Source organism: Eriocheir sinensis, chromosome 22 (assembly GCF_024679095.1).
Source record: "Eriocheir sinensis breed Jianghai 21 chromosome 22, ASM2467909v1, whole genome shotgun sequence".
NCBI classification, from domain to species: Eukaryota; Metazoa; Arthropoda; class Malacostraca; order Decapoda; family Varunidae; genus Eriocheir; species Eriocheir sinensis.
Window position 1 is genome coordinate 10661711 of NC_066530.1, and position 15434 is coordinate 10677144.

At 44.2% G+C, this 15434-nt stretch overlaps 2 protein-coding genes across 33 annotated transcripts in view; both read right to left on the reverse strand.

The window, feature by feature from the left end:
- LOC127002027 (uncharacterized) overlaps positions 1 to 14814 on the reverse strand; it is an 87201-nt gene extending 72387 nt beyond the window's left edge. For 8 of the 26 annotated variants that reach the window (XM_050867364.1, XM_050867359.1, XM_050867358.1 and 5 more), the window contains exons 1-2: positions 14077 to 14652; positions 13879 to 13977 (exon numbers count right to left, since the gene is read on the reverse strand). In XM_050867364.1, the coding sequence (XP_050723321.1) occupies positions 13879 to 13977; positions 14077 to 14630 (653 nt within the window). In that variant the 5' untranslated portion in view covers positions 14631 to 14652. The other 18 variants (XM_050867355.1, XM_050867361.1, XM_050867365.1 and 15 more) reach the window with 15 other exon arrangements.
- LOC127002029 (C-factor-like) overlaps positions 1 to 15434 on the reverse strand; it is a 30440-nt gene that overhangs the window by 14056 nt on the left and 950 nt on the right. For 2 of the 7 annotated variants that reach the window (XM_050867375.1, XM_050867374.1), the window contains exons 1-5: positions 14787 to 14807; positions 12235 to 12367; positions 11576 to 11627; positions 4897 to 5087; positions 1447 to 1596 (exon numbers count right to left, since the gene is read on the reverse strand). In XM_050867375.1, the coding sequence (XP_050723332.1) occupies positions 1447 to 1596; positions 4897 to 5087; positions 11576 to 11627; positions 12235 to 12366 (525 nt within the window). In that variant the 5' untranslated portion in view covers position 12367; positions 14787 to 14807. Of the gene's footprint in view, positions 1 to 1446; positions 1597 to 4896; positions 5088 to 11575; positions 11628 to 12234; positions 12368 to 14786; positions 14809 to 14874; positions 14996 to 15434 lie in introns of those variants that run through there. The other 5 variants (XM_050867376.1, XM_050867377.1, XM_050867378.1 and 2 more) reach the window with 3 other exon arrangements.

Consider the following 15434-nt stretch of genomic DNA (forward strand, 5'->3'; position numbering starts at 1 on the left):
TAAGGCATTTCTCACCTGTAGTTTTTGCAAACAATCAGGACATTCTGAACATTCTTGCTTCGTGAAACGTAGGGAATCAACACATTCAAGACAGGGCTCAGATAGGAGATCAGGAGGTTACAGGGGCAGGCATCATTCATCACACAGGAACCCTAGGCCAAACCATCAGCGGAGGGCTGCCTTTTGCCTCATCCACGGGAATTGTTTTCATGATTCAGACAGTTGTTCTGCAATACAAAAGGCCAAGGAGGAACAATAAACCACACTCCTCTTCTCAGAATAAAAAAGACATGACTTCGTGACAGCCCCGAGGCGTACATCCAAGTGTCCCTTAAGGACAATACTAATTGGGAGCAACTTGACTCCGTCATTGCCGCCTTGGGACGGACAAGCATAATTGCCCTCCCTTGCAAGGTGGGCAACATTTCACTCACCTTAGCAGTTGATACAGGTGCGACAGTCAATGTCATCTCCGACTCCGCTTACAGGTCACTGACACGACAGGCGAGCGGGGAAAATTGGCCACTCCAAGAGAACGACCTTATATCAACCTTGCTGGAGGGGGACTTTTACACGAGACAATCACTCAGGAGAACCCCATTAATCCACTTTTCGGCCTTTGGGAAGAGTTGACGTGAGAGGCGGATGAGTCTGAGAATACCAACCTACGTCTCAAAGGGGTTTAAATTAATTCTCAAATAGACATGTTACAACCTTGGTCTCTTTATGTTGTTTCCCTTCCCTTTCCTTCTCTCCTTTTTTTCTGTTGTTTTCTTTTTATTTAATTCTCTTTCCTTTCCAGCTCTTTTTCTTCCTTTTCCTTTCTATTTCTATTAGGTTATTTTTTTTTCTTTCCTTTCCTTTCCTGCTCTTTCCCTTCCTTTCCTTTCCTTTCCTTTCATGTTCTTTCCCTTCCCTTCCCTTCCCTATCCACTCCTCTCCTCTACTTCCCTTTCCTTTCCTTTCCTTTCCTTTCCTATCCTTTCCTTTCCTTTCCTTTCCTTTCCTTTCTTTTCCTTTCCTACCCTTCCCTTCCCTTCCCTTCTTTTTCCATGGCACTAACCTTTGTACAAATCTATCTTAGTGGGGTTGGTCACCCTCATCAAAGTCTCTCACAGTGTTCCTCTCCTTGCCATCATCTTGCAATGCTATTTTCATGCTGCATGCTCTTAACAACAGCATAGTAACTGAATGCTTCTATACACCCTTCCTGTGGCCTCTCTGCCCAAGACTTTTTCCTCAAGCTCTTCCCTATGTTGTCCAACTTTCTGATGCAAGAGTTAACCAAGACCAAAGTGTAATTCGTAAATCAGGAAAATGAAGCAAAATATGTCACAGAAAGTTGAATATAATGTCAGGCTGAGATGTATTGAATTTGTGGCCATAACTGCAACCTCATTCTTTTCATTCCTTTCTTTAGAATTTCCTTATACAATTGTGTAGTACCTTGCTGGCCCTGTACGGGTAGAGTCCACCTTGGTCGTTGTTCTGGATGGAGCCGAGGATTGAGGATATGTTGATGATGGCCGCTCGCTGCACCGACAGGTCGCTCCCCTCCGTGAGTGCGGCCGCAGCCTTCAGTTGAGGAAGCAAAGCCTGAAAGAACAGAATAGGTATTAGTATAGAGCATTACTGTGATCTGCCGGACCCAGGGCTTCAGGATGTGAGATCATAATAGAAAAGAAAGGAAGTGAGGGGAAGGAAATAGATGGAAAGTAAAAGGAAAGGAAGGAAGAAAGAGAGCAGGCAAGGAAAGGAAATAAGATAAAAAGGCAATGAGTCTGTTCCATAGTTTGCTGTATGAAGCTCTGCCAGATGAGACCATAATGGAAAGAGAGAGGAAGAGAAGGGAAGGAAGTACATGGAAAGTAAAAGGAAAGGAAGGAAGAAAGAGAGCAGACAAGGAAAGGAAATAAAATAAACAGGCAATGAGTCTGTTGCATAGCTTACTGTATGAAGCTCTGCCAGATGAGACCGTAATGGAAAGAGAGAGGAAGAGAAGGGAAGGGAATAGGTGGAAAGGAAAAGGAAAAGAGGGACGAAAAAGAGCAGGAAAAGAAAGGGGATAACATAATAGAAAAAGAAAGGAAGAGTAGGTAAGGAAGTAGATGGAAAGTAAAAGAAAAGGAAGGAAGAAAAAGAGCAGGCAAAGGCAATGAAAGGGAATGAAATAAACAGGCAATGAGTCTGTTACATAGTCGACTGTATGATACCCTGCAAGATATGACACCATCCCTTCCCTTCACTCCCCAATCAGTATGTTAAATAGTTTACTGTAAGTCTCATCACACATCAGCTTCCTGGTTACTGCTAAGAATGAAAGAAAAGAAGAGGTATTAGACTTATCCCCTTCACTACGGCCAGACCAAAACAGCGCCCCGTGTCGAATCCAGGATCGCCACGCGCGCCAAATTTCAAATGTCGCTATTGAATATAACAAGTTTTCAGCCATAAACTCAACATAATCATCATGTATTATATATGAAAACATGCAGAATTAAATGGTGCACATAAAAAAACTCACTACGGCCAGGCCAAAACAGCGCCCCGCGCCGTATCTCGGATCGCCGGGCGCACCAAATTTCAAATGTCGCTATTGAATATAACAAGCTTTCAGTCATAAACTCAACATAATCATCATGTATTATATATGAAAACATGCAGAATTAAATGGTGCACATAAAGAAACATAAATTGATTGATAACACTGAGATGTAAGCATAAATATAGAGATAAAATATCTCGTATATTGCCTAAAGTGAGCCAGGACACATTATGCGCATCCTCGGATATGGTACGGGGCACGCAAGGACGCAGTATACGCGTCCTTGTGTTGAAGGGGTTAAGCATTATTATAAACTGCTGGACTCAGGGCTTCAGGATATGGGACTTGGTGCTCTGGTAATTAGTTTGTTAACCCTTGGATTACAGCGATCGTATATATAAGTGCGCTACCACACGCCCCACCCATATGGGGATCATATATATATTCATCACACTCTACGCTCCTTACGTTTCAAATATACCACCAGTTCTTGACTCAGAAAAATGGTGAAGGCATATAGCATCCGTACACACTCTCATTCGTCTCCAGCGCGCAGCCTACCGAAGGCCACAGATCATTTTCCACTTTTGTTCGGAATACATCTGTCACGTCTCGTGACGCGTCAAGCAGTTCCTCTGCTCCGGGCGGAAGTAGAGCGCGGGTGAATCAAAATGACAGTGACTCTGATGACTGCTATGGTAGTGCTTCCATGTAAAACGTCACGGCCACGAGAAAATGCGTGATATTTTTGGCTGTCATAACTTTAAATTATTATTAGGAGAGAAGTTTTATTACATCACCATATATACTAGATGAATATACAATTATTGCAAAGAAGAAAGACACCATTTCCACCTCTTTTAAATGCCTAAATTTTCCCCGTGCACAGCATCCAGAGAAATACATCACCACCCATACTCTAAGGGTTAAATAGCTAACTGTATGAAGTCCTGCTAGTTACTGCAAAACCCCTTCCCTCAAGTTACTGTACCATCCCTTCCCTTCACTCTTCAGTCATTTTTTTACATCAAGGCTTTGCAATCAGTTTGTTATATAGTTTATTGTATGAAGCTCTGCCGGATACTACATCACTCCTTCCCTTCACTCCCCAATTAGTACTTTGAATTTAGGCTTCACAATGAGTTTGTTAAACAGTTTACTCTATGAGGCACTGCCTGATATATCACCACTCCTTCCCTTCACTCCCCAATTATTACTTTGAGTTCAGGCTTTACAATGAGGCTGTTAAAGAGTTTACTATGTGAAGCACTACCAGATATATCACCACTCCTTCCCTTCACTCCCCAATTAGTACTTTGAGTTTAGGATTACAATCAGTTTGTTAAGTAGAGAGATTACTGCATGATACCCAGCCGGATATCACACCATCTCTTTCCTTCATTCCCCAGTCAGTTTATTAAATACAGAGGTTCCTGTAAGTCTCATCACACTTGTTTCCTGGTCACCTTTGAGGATCGTGGTGACTGATCCCGTGCTCTTGGGGAGCCCCGGAACTAACTTGACCAAAGGTGAGTGTCTTAGGGGGTGGCTCTAGGCACCTCCAGCCAACTGTAGCATTTGTTGTTGAGGTGACTGACTGAGTGTGTAATACAAGTGAGGCTGAGGCACCTGGAGCTTCATGTCTATTTATACTTCGTGCTGCTGCTGATAGGTGTGAAACACTTATAGTGCCCCTTTTACGTTCTGGCCTGTAGTGCTAGTAGGCTTTCTTGGTTGTGCCTGATGGTCGGCCCAAGCCTGTTATGGCGCAGGCAAGTGTTTATAGTGGCGCCATCTATACTTGGTTCATGCTGCCCCCCGGAGTTCATTCTTGATTCACTTGGACAGTTCTTCAAGAGTTCAGGTTGATGGGTGGTCTTCAGGACAGCATGTGGGTAGTCTTCAGCTACTCGGCAGTGACTGAAAATTCCAAGGTGGTAGCAGCAGATTCAAACCCACATCATCCACAATGTGGTGAACGTGGGACCGAAGCACTAACCACTCAGCCACTGCCTCCTCTCTTGTCTTGAATGACTTTAATGTTGCTTCAGGCCTGGCTATGCACTGTGTGTGGTCTCCATGGCCCTGGTACCAGGAGCACCAAAAGACAATCTCAAGTGGAGGAGGCCAAGGGGAACCCCACAGAGCTTGTGGCTTGAGAATGCCAATGGATAATACCATGAAGTACTTTGAATGGGAAGGGGCCTGTATGGAGACTTGCCCAGAGGGATAGCCAGGGATGGGGTGGCAGGGCGGGCGAGGTGACGCACCCCCAATTGTACGCCCCTCGTGACTGACTGATAAAAAGTGAATAATACACTCAACCATGATTGGGTCTGTCTGGTGTTTACCTTTGAGAGCATGACCGGCGCCACAGCGTTGACCGTGAAGGTGTCCACCATCTGCTGCCACCTGACCATGTTGATGCGTGTGGAGCGCGGGGCCACACCGGCGTTGTTAATCAGCAGGTTGAGGCCTCGCCCGCCCACCAGCTGGCCCACTGCTGCTACTGCCTCTGAGTGACTCTGCTCATCGGCCACATCTGAAGGACAACACCATAATTTTAAAATGACATAGAGATCTGAGGCCAAAGAAACTTAAGAAGAAAGAAAGAAAAAGTACATAGATTGCATGGTGATCTAACTAAGAGTATTTACATGGGTGATGGGGATTAACAAAACTGATGATAAAGCTCCAATACTATAAAACAAGAGGTGAAAATTCAAGAAGATTTGGAAGCACTGGGCAGTGGAGAGGCTGAGGAAAGAGACAGAAATTTAAAGCATGACACTGAAGATCCCAGGACATAGAAGCTTGAGAGGAAAGAAAGTTAAGACACAGACTGTACGGTGATCTAACTTACTCCTTACTTACTTCTTAATATAAAACATGACATAAGAGATCCTGAGACATAGAAACTTGAGAAGGAAAAAGGTTAAGACACAGACAGCATGGTGATCTAACTAACTTCTTACTTCATAATTTATAACATGACATAAAAGACCACATGAAATAGAAACTTGAGAAGGAAAAAGGTTAATACACAGACTGCATGGTGATCTAACTGACTTACTTCTTAATTCATAATCTAAAACAGACATAAAAGACCCTGAGACATAGAAACTTGGGAGGAAAGAAGGTTAACACAGACTGCATGGTGATCAAAGTGAGAGTATTTAAATGGGTTCTGGGGACTAGCAGAGTAAGGTGATGTTGGTAAGTCTATTAAATGGGTTCTGGGGACTAGCAGAGTAAGGTGATGTTGGTAAGTCTATTAAATGGGTTCTGGGGACTAGCAGAGTAAGGTGATGTTGGTAAGTCTATTAAATGGGTTCTGGGACTAGCAGAGTAAGGTGATGTTGGTAAGTCTATTAAATGGGTTCTGGGGACTAGCAGAGTAAGGTGATGTTGGCAAGTCACTAACACTAAAACACAAGAGCTCAGGACCTCCAGTGATGGGAAAAAGTTGGCCCAATTCAGGTTCAGGAATGAGACAAAAACTGGCTGACAAACTATTAACAGTGCAGAAGTTAAACAGAATAAGACTGACATTTGTGGTTGATACAAATATGACTGTAAACTTCAAATGGAGATTAAATAGACTTGTGAATGGGGAAACTGATGGTGGATAAGTGATTCTTGGGAGATGACGTGTACCTGTTGAGCGGCCTTTTCTCATCTCTTTATTTTTGTTTCAAAAGAACATAAGATCATAATAATGTAAGGAGTCTGCAAGAGGCCGGTAGAGCTGTACAAGGCAGCTCCTGTGAACCTAAGCTCCCGTGAACCTGACTCCACCTAGCATCATTGTCCATGAATTTATCTAATCTATTTTTTTAATGTGACTATGGTATAACTGCCTCGGAGTCCCCGCCTAGGGGGGGACCATAAATTCCCCCAGGGAGGACTCCCCTGCTGGCTGCCGACTTGAGAGGTGTCCTGATAACTCCTCGAACCTCCTCCTTTTCAATTTCTGCAACATTCGCGGTCTCCGTTCTAATTTTCATTCTGTGGAACATCATCTCTCCTCCTCTAAACCTCACCTCTTCCTCACCGAAACACAGGTTTCTGAGGCTACTGACAGCAACCTCTACTCTGTTCCCTCCTACTATCTCTATCCTAAATTTCAATCCAAAGCTGGATGTTGCGCCACGTGTGCAACATCACTTGCTCTCGTGCCCACGACCTTGACTCTTCTGAATTTTCCACCATCTGGCTAAGACTTCACTGTCATTCTATTACTAAATACATCTGTGCTGTTTATCTCTCACCTAACTCTACTAACTATGTAAAACTCTTTGACTATTTGAACTCTAAAGTGGAGCGCATCTTGACCCACTCTCCCTTCGCTGAAATCTCCATCTTAGGAGATTTCAATGTTCACCACCAGCTTTGGCTTTCATCCTCTTTCACTGACCAGCCTGGTGAACAAGCCTACAACTTTGCTCTCCTCAACGACCTAGAGCAGTTGGTTCAACACCCTACTCGTATTCCCGACCGTCTTGGAGACAGGCCCAACATTCTAGACCTCTTCCTTACCTCTAATCCTTCTGCTTGCTCTGTCAAACTGTTCTCTCCATTGGGCTCCTCCGATCATAACCTTATTTCTGTATCCTGTCCTATCGCTCCTGTACATCCTCTGGACCCGCCAAGGAGGCGATGCTTCTGGCATTTTGCTTCAGCTCGGTGGGACGACCTGAGGATGTACTTTTCCGATTTCCCATGGAATGATTACTGCTTCCAGGAGAGACCCCTCTGTGTGTGCTCTGCGCATCACAGAGGTGATTGTCTCTGGAATGGAGGCATACATTCCACGTACTTTCTCTACTCCTCATGCTAAAAAGCCTTGGTTTAATCATGCTTGTTCTCGTGCTATTAAAGACAGAGAGGCAGCTTACAAAAGGTTCCAGAGCCTTCGAACTCCCACTAACTTTGATCTACACATTTCAGCCCGGAATCGTGCCAAATCTATTCTCCGACTTACCAAAACTTCTTTCATAAATAGAAAATGTCAACACCTTGCTTCTTCTAATTCTTCCCATGACTTCTGGCACCTAGCCAAAAATATCTCCTCCAATTTCACTTCTTCCTCTTTCCCTCCTCTCCTTAACCCTGACGGCAGCACTGCCGTCTCATCTGTCTCTATAAGGCTGAACTCTTCGCTCAAACTTTCTGTAAGAACTCCACCCTGGACGATTCTGGGCATATTCCTCCTACTCATCCCCCCTCTGACTCCTTTATGCCTGTTATTAAGGTTCTTCCTAATGATGTTTTCTATGCCCTCTCTGGCCTCAACTCTCAGAAGGCTTATGGACCTGATGGAGTGCCTCCTATTGTCCTTAAAAACTATGCTTCTGTGCTGACACCCTGCTTGGTCAAACTCTTTCGTCTCTGCCTATCAACATCTATCTTTCCTTCCTGCTGGAAATATGCCTTTGTACAGCCTGTGCCTAAGAAGGGTGACCGCTCCAATCCCTCAAACTAATGCCCAATAGCTTTACTTTCATGTCTATGTCTAAAGCTTTTGAATCAATCCTTAACCGGAAAATTCAAAAGCACCTTTACCCTTCTAACCTTCTATCTGATCGCCAGTATGGGTTCCGCAAGGGGCGTTCTACTGGCGATCTTCTTGCTCTCTTAACTGACTCTTGGTCATCCTCTCTTAGCCGTTTCGATGAAACTTTCTTTGTTGCTCTAGACATATCGAAAGCCTTCGATAGAGTCTGGCACCAGTCTTTGCTTTCTAATCTGCCCTCTTTCGGATTCTATCCCTCTCTCTGTTCCTTTATCTCCAGTTTCCTTTCCGGCCGTTCTATCTCTGCGGTGGTAGACGGTCACTGCTTTTCCCCTAAACCTATCAACAGTGGTGTTTCACAGGGCTCGGTCCTATCACCCACTCTCTTCCTGTTATTCATCAATGATCTTTCCATTACAAACTATCCTCCACTCATATGCCAACGACTCCACTCTACATTATTCAACTTCTTTCAATAGAAGGCCATCACAACAGGAAGTACACGACTCCAGACTGGAGGCTGCAGAATGCTTAACCTCAGACCTTGCTATCATTTCCGATTGGGACAGAATGAACCTGGTGTCCTTCAGTGCCTCAAAAACTCAATTTCTCCACCTATCAACACGACACAATCTTCCAAACACCTATCCCCTATTCTTCGACAACACTCAGCTGTCACCTTCTTCAACACTAAACATCCTCGGTCTATCCTTAACTCAAAATCTCAACTGGAAACTTCATATCTCCTCTCTCGCTAAATCAGCTTCCTCGAGGTTGGGCGTTCTGTATCGTCTCCACCAGTTCTTCTCCCCCGCACAGTTGCTATCCATATACAGGGGCCTTGTCCGCCCTCGTATGGAGTATGCATCTCACGTGTGGGGGGCTCCACCCACACAGCTCTTCTGGACAGAGTGGAGGCTAAGGCTCTTCGTCTCATCAGCTCTCCTCCTCCTAGTGATAGTCTTCTACCTCTTAAATTCCGCCGCGTTGTTGCCTCTCTTTCTATCTTCTATCGATATTTCCACGCTGACTGCTCTTCTGAATTTGCTAACTGCATGCCTCCCCCCCTCCTGCGGCCCCACTGCACACGACTTTCTACTCATGCTCATCCCTATACTGTCCAAACCCCTGATGCAAGAGTTAACCAGCATCTTCACTCTTTCATCGCTCACGCTGGTAAACTCTGGAACAATCTTCCTTCATCTGTATTTCCTCCTGCCTACGACTTGAACCCTCGCAAGAGGAGGGTATCAGGACGCCTCTCCTCCCGAGTTTGACCTTGCTTTTGGCCACCTCTTCTGATTCTTTTATGGGAGCAGCGATTAGCTTGCTTTTTTTATTGTTTATTTTTTAGTGCCCTTGAGCTGCCTCCTTTGTAGTAAAAAAAAAAAAAAAAATGAAAAATAAATAAATAAATAAATAAATTGGCACTCACCACATGACTGCCCAGCCTGTTCAACTCATCTAACACTGTTAGTAAACCAATTTTTGCCTATGTCCCTGTTGAATCTGAATTTATCTAGTTTAAACCCATTACTAAGTGTCCTACCTGGTTCTCTCACCAACAGAACATTATGAATATCTCCCTTATTCAAGCCCTTCATCCATTTATAAACCTCTATCAAGTCACCTCGCACCCTTCCGCCTTTCTAGAGAATGCAAGTTTAATTGTTTGAGTTAGGTCGTTTCCTTGATCAAGTCCTGCCAAACTTAATACCTCTGCAGCCTCTGTTCTGTGCAAGACAATACTAGCCTCTCCCTCGACCAGGGGTGTTGATTTTTTTATTATGAAAAAAAAAAAAAAAAAAAAAAAAAAAAGTGGTTATTCTTTGTTGATTCATACCATAAGGTGCTGGCTATCATGTGTTTGGAGATACCCTAAACTTAACCTAACAAAACCCCAAACAGTTACTATAGGTCTTGACTCAGAAAATTCATATATTCTTCCTTACTAATGAGACTTTCTATACAACAAAGTGAGGTGATTCTTTGTTGATTCATACCATAAGTTGCTGGCTGTCATGTGTTTGAAGATACCCTAAACTTAGCCTAACAAAACCCCAAACAGTTACTATAGGTCTTGACTCAGAAAATTCATATATGCTTCCTTACTAATGAGACTTTCTATACAACAAAGTGAGGTCATTCTTTGTTAATTTATACCATAAGGTGCTGGCTACCATGTGTTTGAAGATACCCTAAACTTAACCTAACAAAACCCCAAACAGTTACTATAGGTTTTGACTCAGAAAATTCATCTACGCTTCTTTACTAATGAGACTCTATAGGACAAAGTGAGGTCATTCTTTGTTGATTTATACCTTAAGGATTTTTTTTTATTCAATTCAGATTTATTTTTATTTAAATCGGATTTTTTATTTTTTTTTTATTCACGACTATAATGAAATGAACGTAAACCTCTATATTCTCTATATCTTGAAACACATGATAGCAAACACCCTATGGTATAAATCATCAAAGAAAGACCTCACTTTGTTGTATAGAAAGTCTCATTAGTAAGGAAAAACATATGAATTTTCTGAGCACAGACATAAAGTGACTGTTTGGGGTTTTGTAAGGTTAAGTTTAAGGTATCTTCAAACACATGATAGCAAACACCTTATGGTATAAATCATCAAAGAATGACCTCACTTTGTTGTATAGAAAGCCTCATTAGTAAGGAAGCATATATGAATTTTCTGAGTCAAGACCTATAGTAACTGTTTGGGGTTTTGTTAGGTTAAGTTTAGAGTATCTTCAAACACATGATAGCCAGCACCTTTTGGTATAAATCAACAAAGAATGACCTCACTTTGTTGTATAGGAACTTTCATTAGCAAGGAAGCAAATATGAATTTTCTGAGTCAAGACCTATAGTAACTGTGGTTTTGCTAGGTTAGGTTAGGGTAAGTCTAGAGTATCTTCAAACAGTTTCAAACACATGTTGGAGTATTCTTGCATCATATTCCATCATCATAACTAACCTGGTTGGCTGTTTGGACCAGTCCCAGTGTAGTGCGGCGACGGCCTGATGAACGAGCCTCCCATAACCCACTTAGCCAGTGGGGTACCTCTTTGGCCGACTCGGTAAGGAGTGGCTCTCCCGTCACGCTGGTCGCGGGTTCAATCCCAGGCAGCCGGGGAATACCCTCACTTTTGATTAATTTCTCGTGTTATTTCGATACACACAGAGGACGTGTTGAGAAATAGGAAGGATGGAAAAGAAAGCTCGTCGGGGCATTACACCAGCACTGACCAGCTGCAGCCAGCCAGCCAGCCACCGGCCAGCACCACACCACAACTCTGTCTACTCTCCACAGTCTAACCTGATCATGTCATGTTTTGGACATGTCCTGACTGAAATTGCACAAAGAAAAGTAATGGGCAAGAGTAGAAAGACATATGCAGCGGGGCTGTGGAGGGGGGAGGCATGCAGTTGGCAAGTTCAGAAGAGCGGTCAGCAGGAAACTATTGACAGAAGATAGAAACGTAGACAACACTGTGGAGGAATTTACCAAGCTTGAGTGTGTGGACTCCCTGGTGACTCTTGCACAGCTGATGAAGCTCCTGAAACAAAGAGACAAAATAGTGCGGAGCTCCTCACTTTCTCATTCTTTATTTACATTTTTACAAGATTGAGTCAAGCTGGTAATGCTCTGTATACATACCTTGTCACATTAATCATATTACTCTCTTTATACTTATGAATACTTTTCATATAATATAATTCAGTAAATCATTTAATGGATCAATATTTATAATAATAATAATGATAACAGGTTTATTAATGTATGGCAGCTGTTAGGATGAAAATATACAAATTAAAAACACAATAAACTAATACTAAACAGGCTACACTAGAGGGAGGGAGAGGGTGGGAGGTGGTTTGGGAGAGCTAAAAATAGAGATAAAAGGGAGGGGGAGGGTGGTGTGAAGGGGGCACTTAGAGGATGGCGGCGAGGTGCTAATCTGTGTTTGTGTGTTTGTGTAGGTATGTTTGTGTGTGTGTGTGTGAGTGCTTGTATGTGTGTGTGTGCGAGTGCTTGCATGTGTATGTATGTGTGTGTGCATGCATGTGTGTATGTGTGTGTGCATGCATATGTGTGTGTGTGTGTGTGTGTGTGTGTGTGTGTGTGTGTGTATTGTCAGTGTTTGTGTGACTCCTGGCAGGCACCTGAGCATCCTGTGGCTTCCTGCAGGCTGCTATGATGACCTCTGGGGGGGTGTTAGCCTCGGCCAGCTGCCTCACCATCTCCAGCCCCAGGCCACGGCTGCAGCCCGTCACCAACACCGTCCGTGCCAACATGCTGCCAGGGGAACACAACATTACAACCTACATTATCACTATTATTATCATTATTATTATTATTATTATTATTATTATAGGAGACAAAGCAGGTAGGGAGAGGAGTGCAGACATTATGTAGGTCAGTATTCTTAGACACTTCCATCTCTCATGTCAACTCTTTCTAAAGGCCAGCAGGGAAATTAATCAGGTTCTCGTGGGTGTTCTTTGAAATTCCCGGTACAAAAGACTCGTCGAACTACCACCAGGTTCCTAAAATTACCCCTGGAAATGCCCACAACTCCTTGAAAGCCTTGTGAAATGTGTGCACCAGACTGTTTGCAGTTTAGAGCGGTAAAGACCAATGATGATAATAGATTTCTGTGGGCGATGGCTGAGTGGTTAGCGTGCAGGCCCCGCATTCACCGCACCATGGATGACGTCAGTTCGAATCCGGCCACTACCACCTGGGATTTTTCAGTCACCGCCGAGTGGCCTAAGACTACCCACATGCTGTCCTGAAGACCACCCATCATCCTGGACTCTAGAAGAAACTATCCAAGTGAATCAAGAATGAGTCCTGAGGGGCACCATAAGCCAAGCATAAATGGAGCCACTATAAAAGTTGCCTGCGCCATGACGGGCTTGGGCTGACCACCAGGCCTCTGAAGAAAGCCTACCAGCGCTAAATGCAGTCTTAAAAAAAAGAGGACCTGAATATATGCAAGCAGGAGGAACAGACATGTCTTTTTTTTTTATGGCCAAAGGTGTTAGTAGGTTTTCTTTAGGGGCCTGGTGGTTGACCCTGGCCCATCACAGCCCAGGGAAGTGCTTGTAGTGGCACCATCTATTCTTGGCTCATGCTGTCCCCTGGAGCTCATTCTTGATTCACTAGTTCTTCTAGGGTCCAGGCTGATAGGTGGTCTTCAGGACAGCCAGTGGGTAGTGACTGAAAAATCCCAGGTGGTAACAGCAAATTCAAACCCACATTGTCCAGAACGTCGCAAATGGAGGGTCTGCACGCTTTGCATTTCCAACCAGACAAATACAAATTACTTAACCTCACCAATTTAATTTTTCCTTATTTAGCGATCAATTAAGAGGCAAGGGAGCCAGTCCTCGTAAGGTTATAGACATGCCGAACAGTTATGTTTTAACCTCATGACTGTGGATTTCCTACAAGAAGACATCACCAAGCAACAGGAATGGAACAAAAAGTGTCTGCTACAATTCAATGAAGAAAAATGTAAAGTCCTGTACCTTGGGAGGGGATATCTAGCACACCAATACCACATGGCAAACACTACACTATCCACCCAAGAGGCAGAGAAAGACCGGGGAGTGTATGTTACCAGGCTACCAGTAAAGGGATATCCAGCACACCAATACCACATGGGAAACACTCCACTATCCACCACAGAGGCAGAGAAAGACCTGGGAGTGTATGTTACCAGGCTACCAGTGAAGGGATATCCAGCACACCAATACCACATGGGAAACACTCCACTATCCACCACAGAGGCAAAGAAAGACCTGGGACTATATGTTACCAGGCTACCAGTGAAGGGATATCCAGCACACCAATACCACATGGGAAACACTCCACTATCCACCACAGAGGCAGAGAAAGACCTGGGAGTGTATGTTACCAGGCTACCAGTGAAGGGATATGCAGCACACCAATACCACATGGGAAACACTCCACTATCCACCACAGAGACAGAGAAAGACCTGGGACTATATGTTACCAGGCTACCAGTGAAGGGATATCCAGCACACCAATACCACATGGGAAACACTCCACTATCCACCACAGAAACAGAGAAAGACCTGGGACTAAATGTTACCAGGCTACCAGTGAAGGGATATCCAGCACACCAATACCACATGGGAAACACTCCACTATCCACCACAGAGGCAGAGAAAGACCGGGGAGTGTATGTTACCAGGCTACCAGTAAAGGGATATCCAGCACACCAATACCACATGGGAAACACTCCACTATCCACCACAGAGGCAGAGAAAGACCTGGGAGTGTATGTTACCAGGCTACCAGTGAAGGGATATCCAGCACACCAATACCACATGGGAAACACTCCACTATCCACCACAGAGGCAAAGAAAGACCTGGGACTATCTGTTACCAGGCTACCAGTGAAGGGATATCCAGCACACCAATACCACATGGGAAACACTCCACTATCCACCACAGAGGCAGAGAAAGACCTGGGAGTGTATGTTACCAGGCTACCAGTGAAGGGATATGCAGCACACCAATACCACATGGGAAACACTCCACTATCCACCACAGAGACAGAGAAAGACCTGGGACTATATGTTACCAGGCTACCAGTGAAGGGATATCCAGCACACCAATACCACATGGGAAACACTCCACTATCCACCACAGAAACAGAGAAAGACCTGGGACTATATGTTACCAGGCTACCAGTGAAGGCCAAATCTGTGTCAGTCGCAGCAGACGGTTTAAACGGTTGGCTAACATGGTCGCTGTTGATGACCTCTTACGGCAATCTATTCCAGCTGTTTACAACACTTGTGTAGTGTCAGGGTGTGGCCGTAGACGGGAGTGTCTGGGGTGGAGGCAGGTCTGAAGTAGTCCCTGTCCCCATCCACCCTGTCAAGCCCTCTGTGGATATGAAAAAAAGAGGAGGAGGAGGAAGTGTCTCACAATAAAGAAAGAAGAGGATGAGGAAGAAGAAGGAAAAGGAAGAAGGAAGAGGAGGATACAGAATTAGAAGAAAGAGGAAGAGGAAGAAGAGGAGGAAAAGAAGGATCAGAATATAAAGAGGAGGAAGATGAAGAAGGAAGAGGAGCAGCAGGATATACAAAAAAAGAGGAGGAAGAAGAAGAGGAGGAGGAAAGAAAGACAGAAAGAAGAGGAGGAGGAAAGGAAGACAGGAGGAGGAGGAGGAGGAGAAAGAAGAAAAGGAGAAGGGGACATTAAAAGAAGGAAGAGGAGACAAGGAGGAAGACGAAGAGACGAGGAGGAGCAGTATATAAAGAGAAGAGGAAGAGGAGAAGATGACAGAGAGGAGGAGGAAGAAAAGGAGGAGCAGTATATAAAA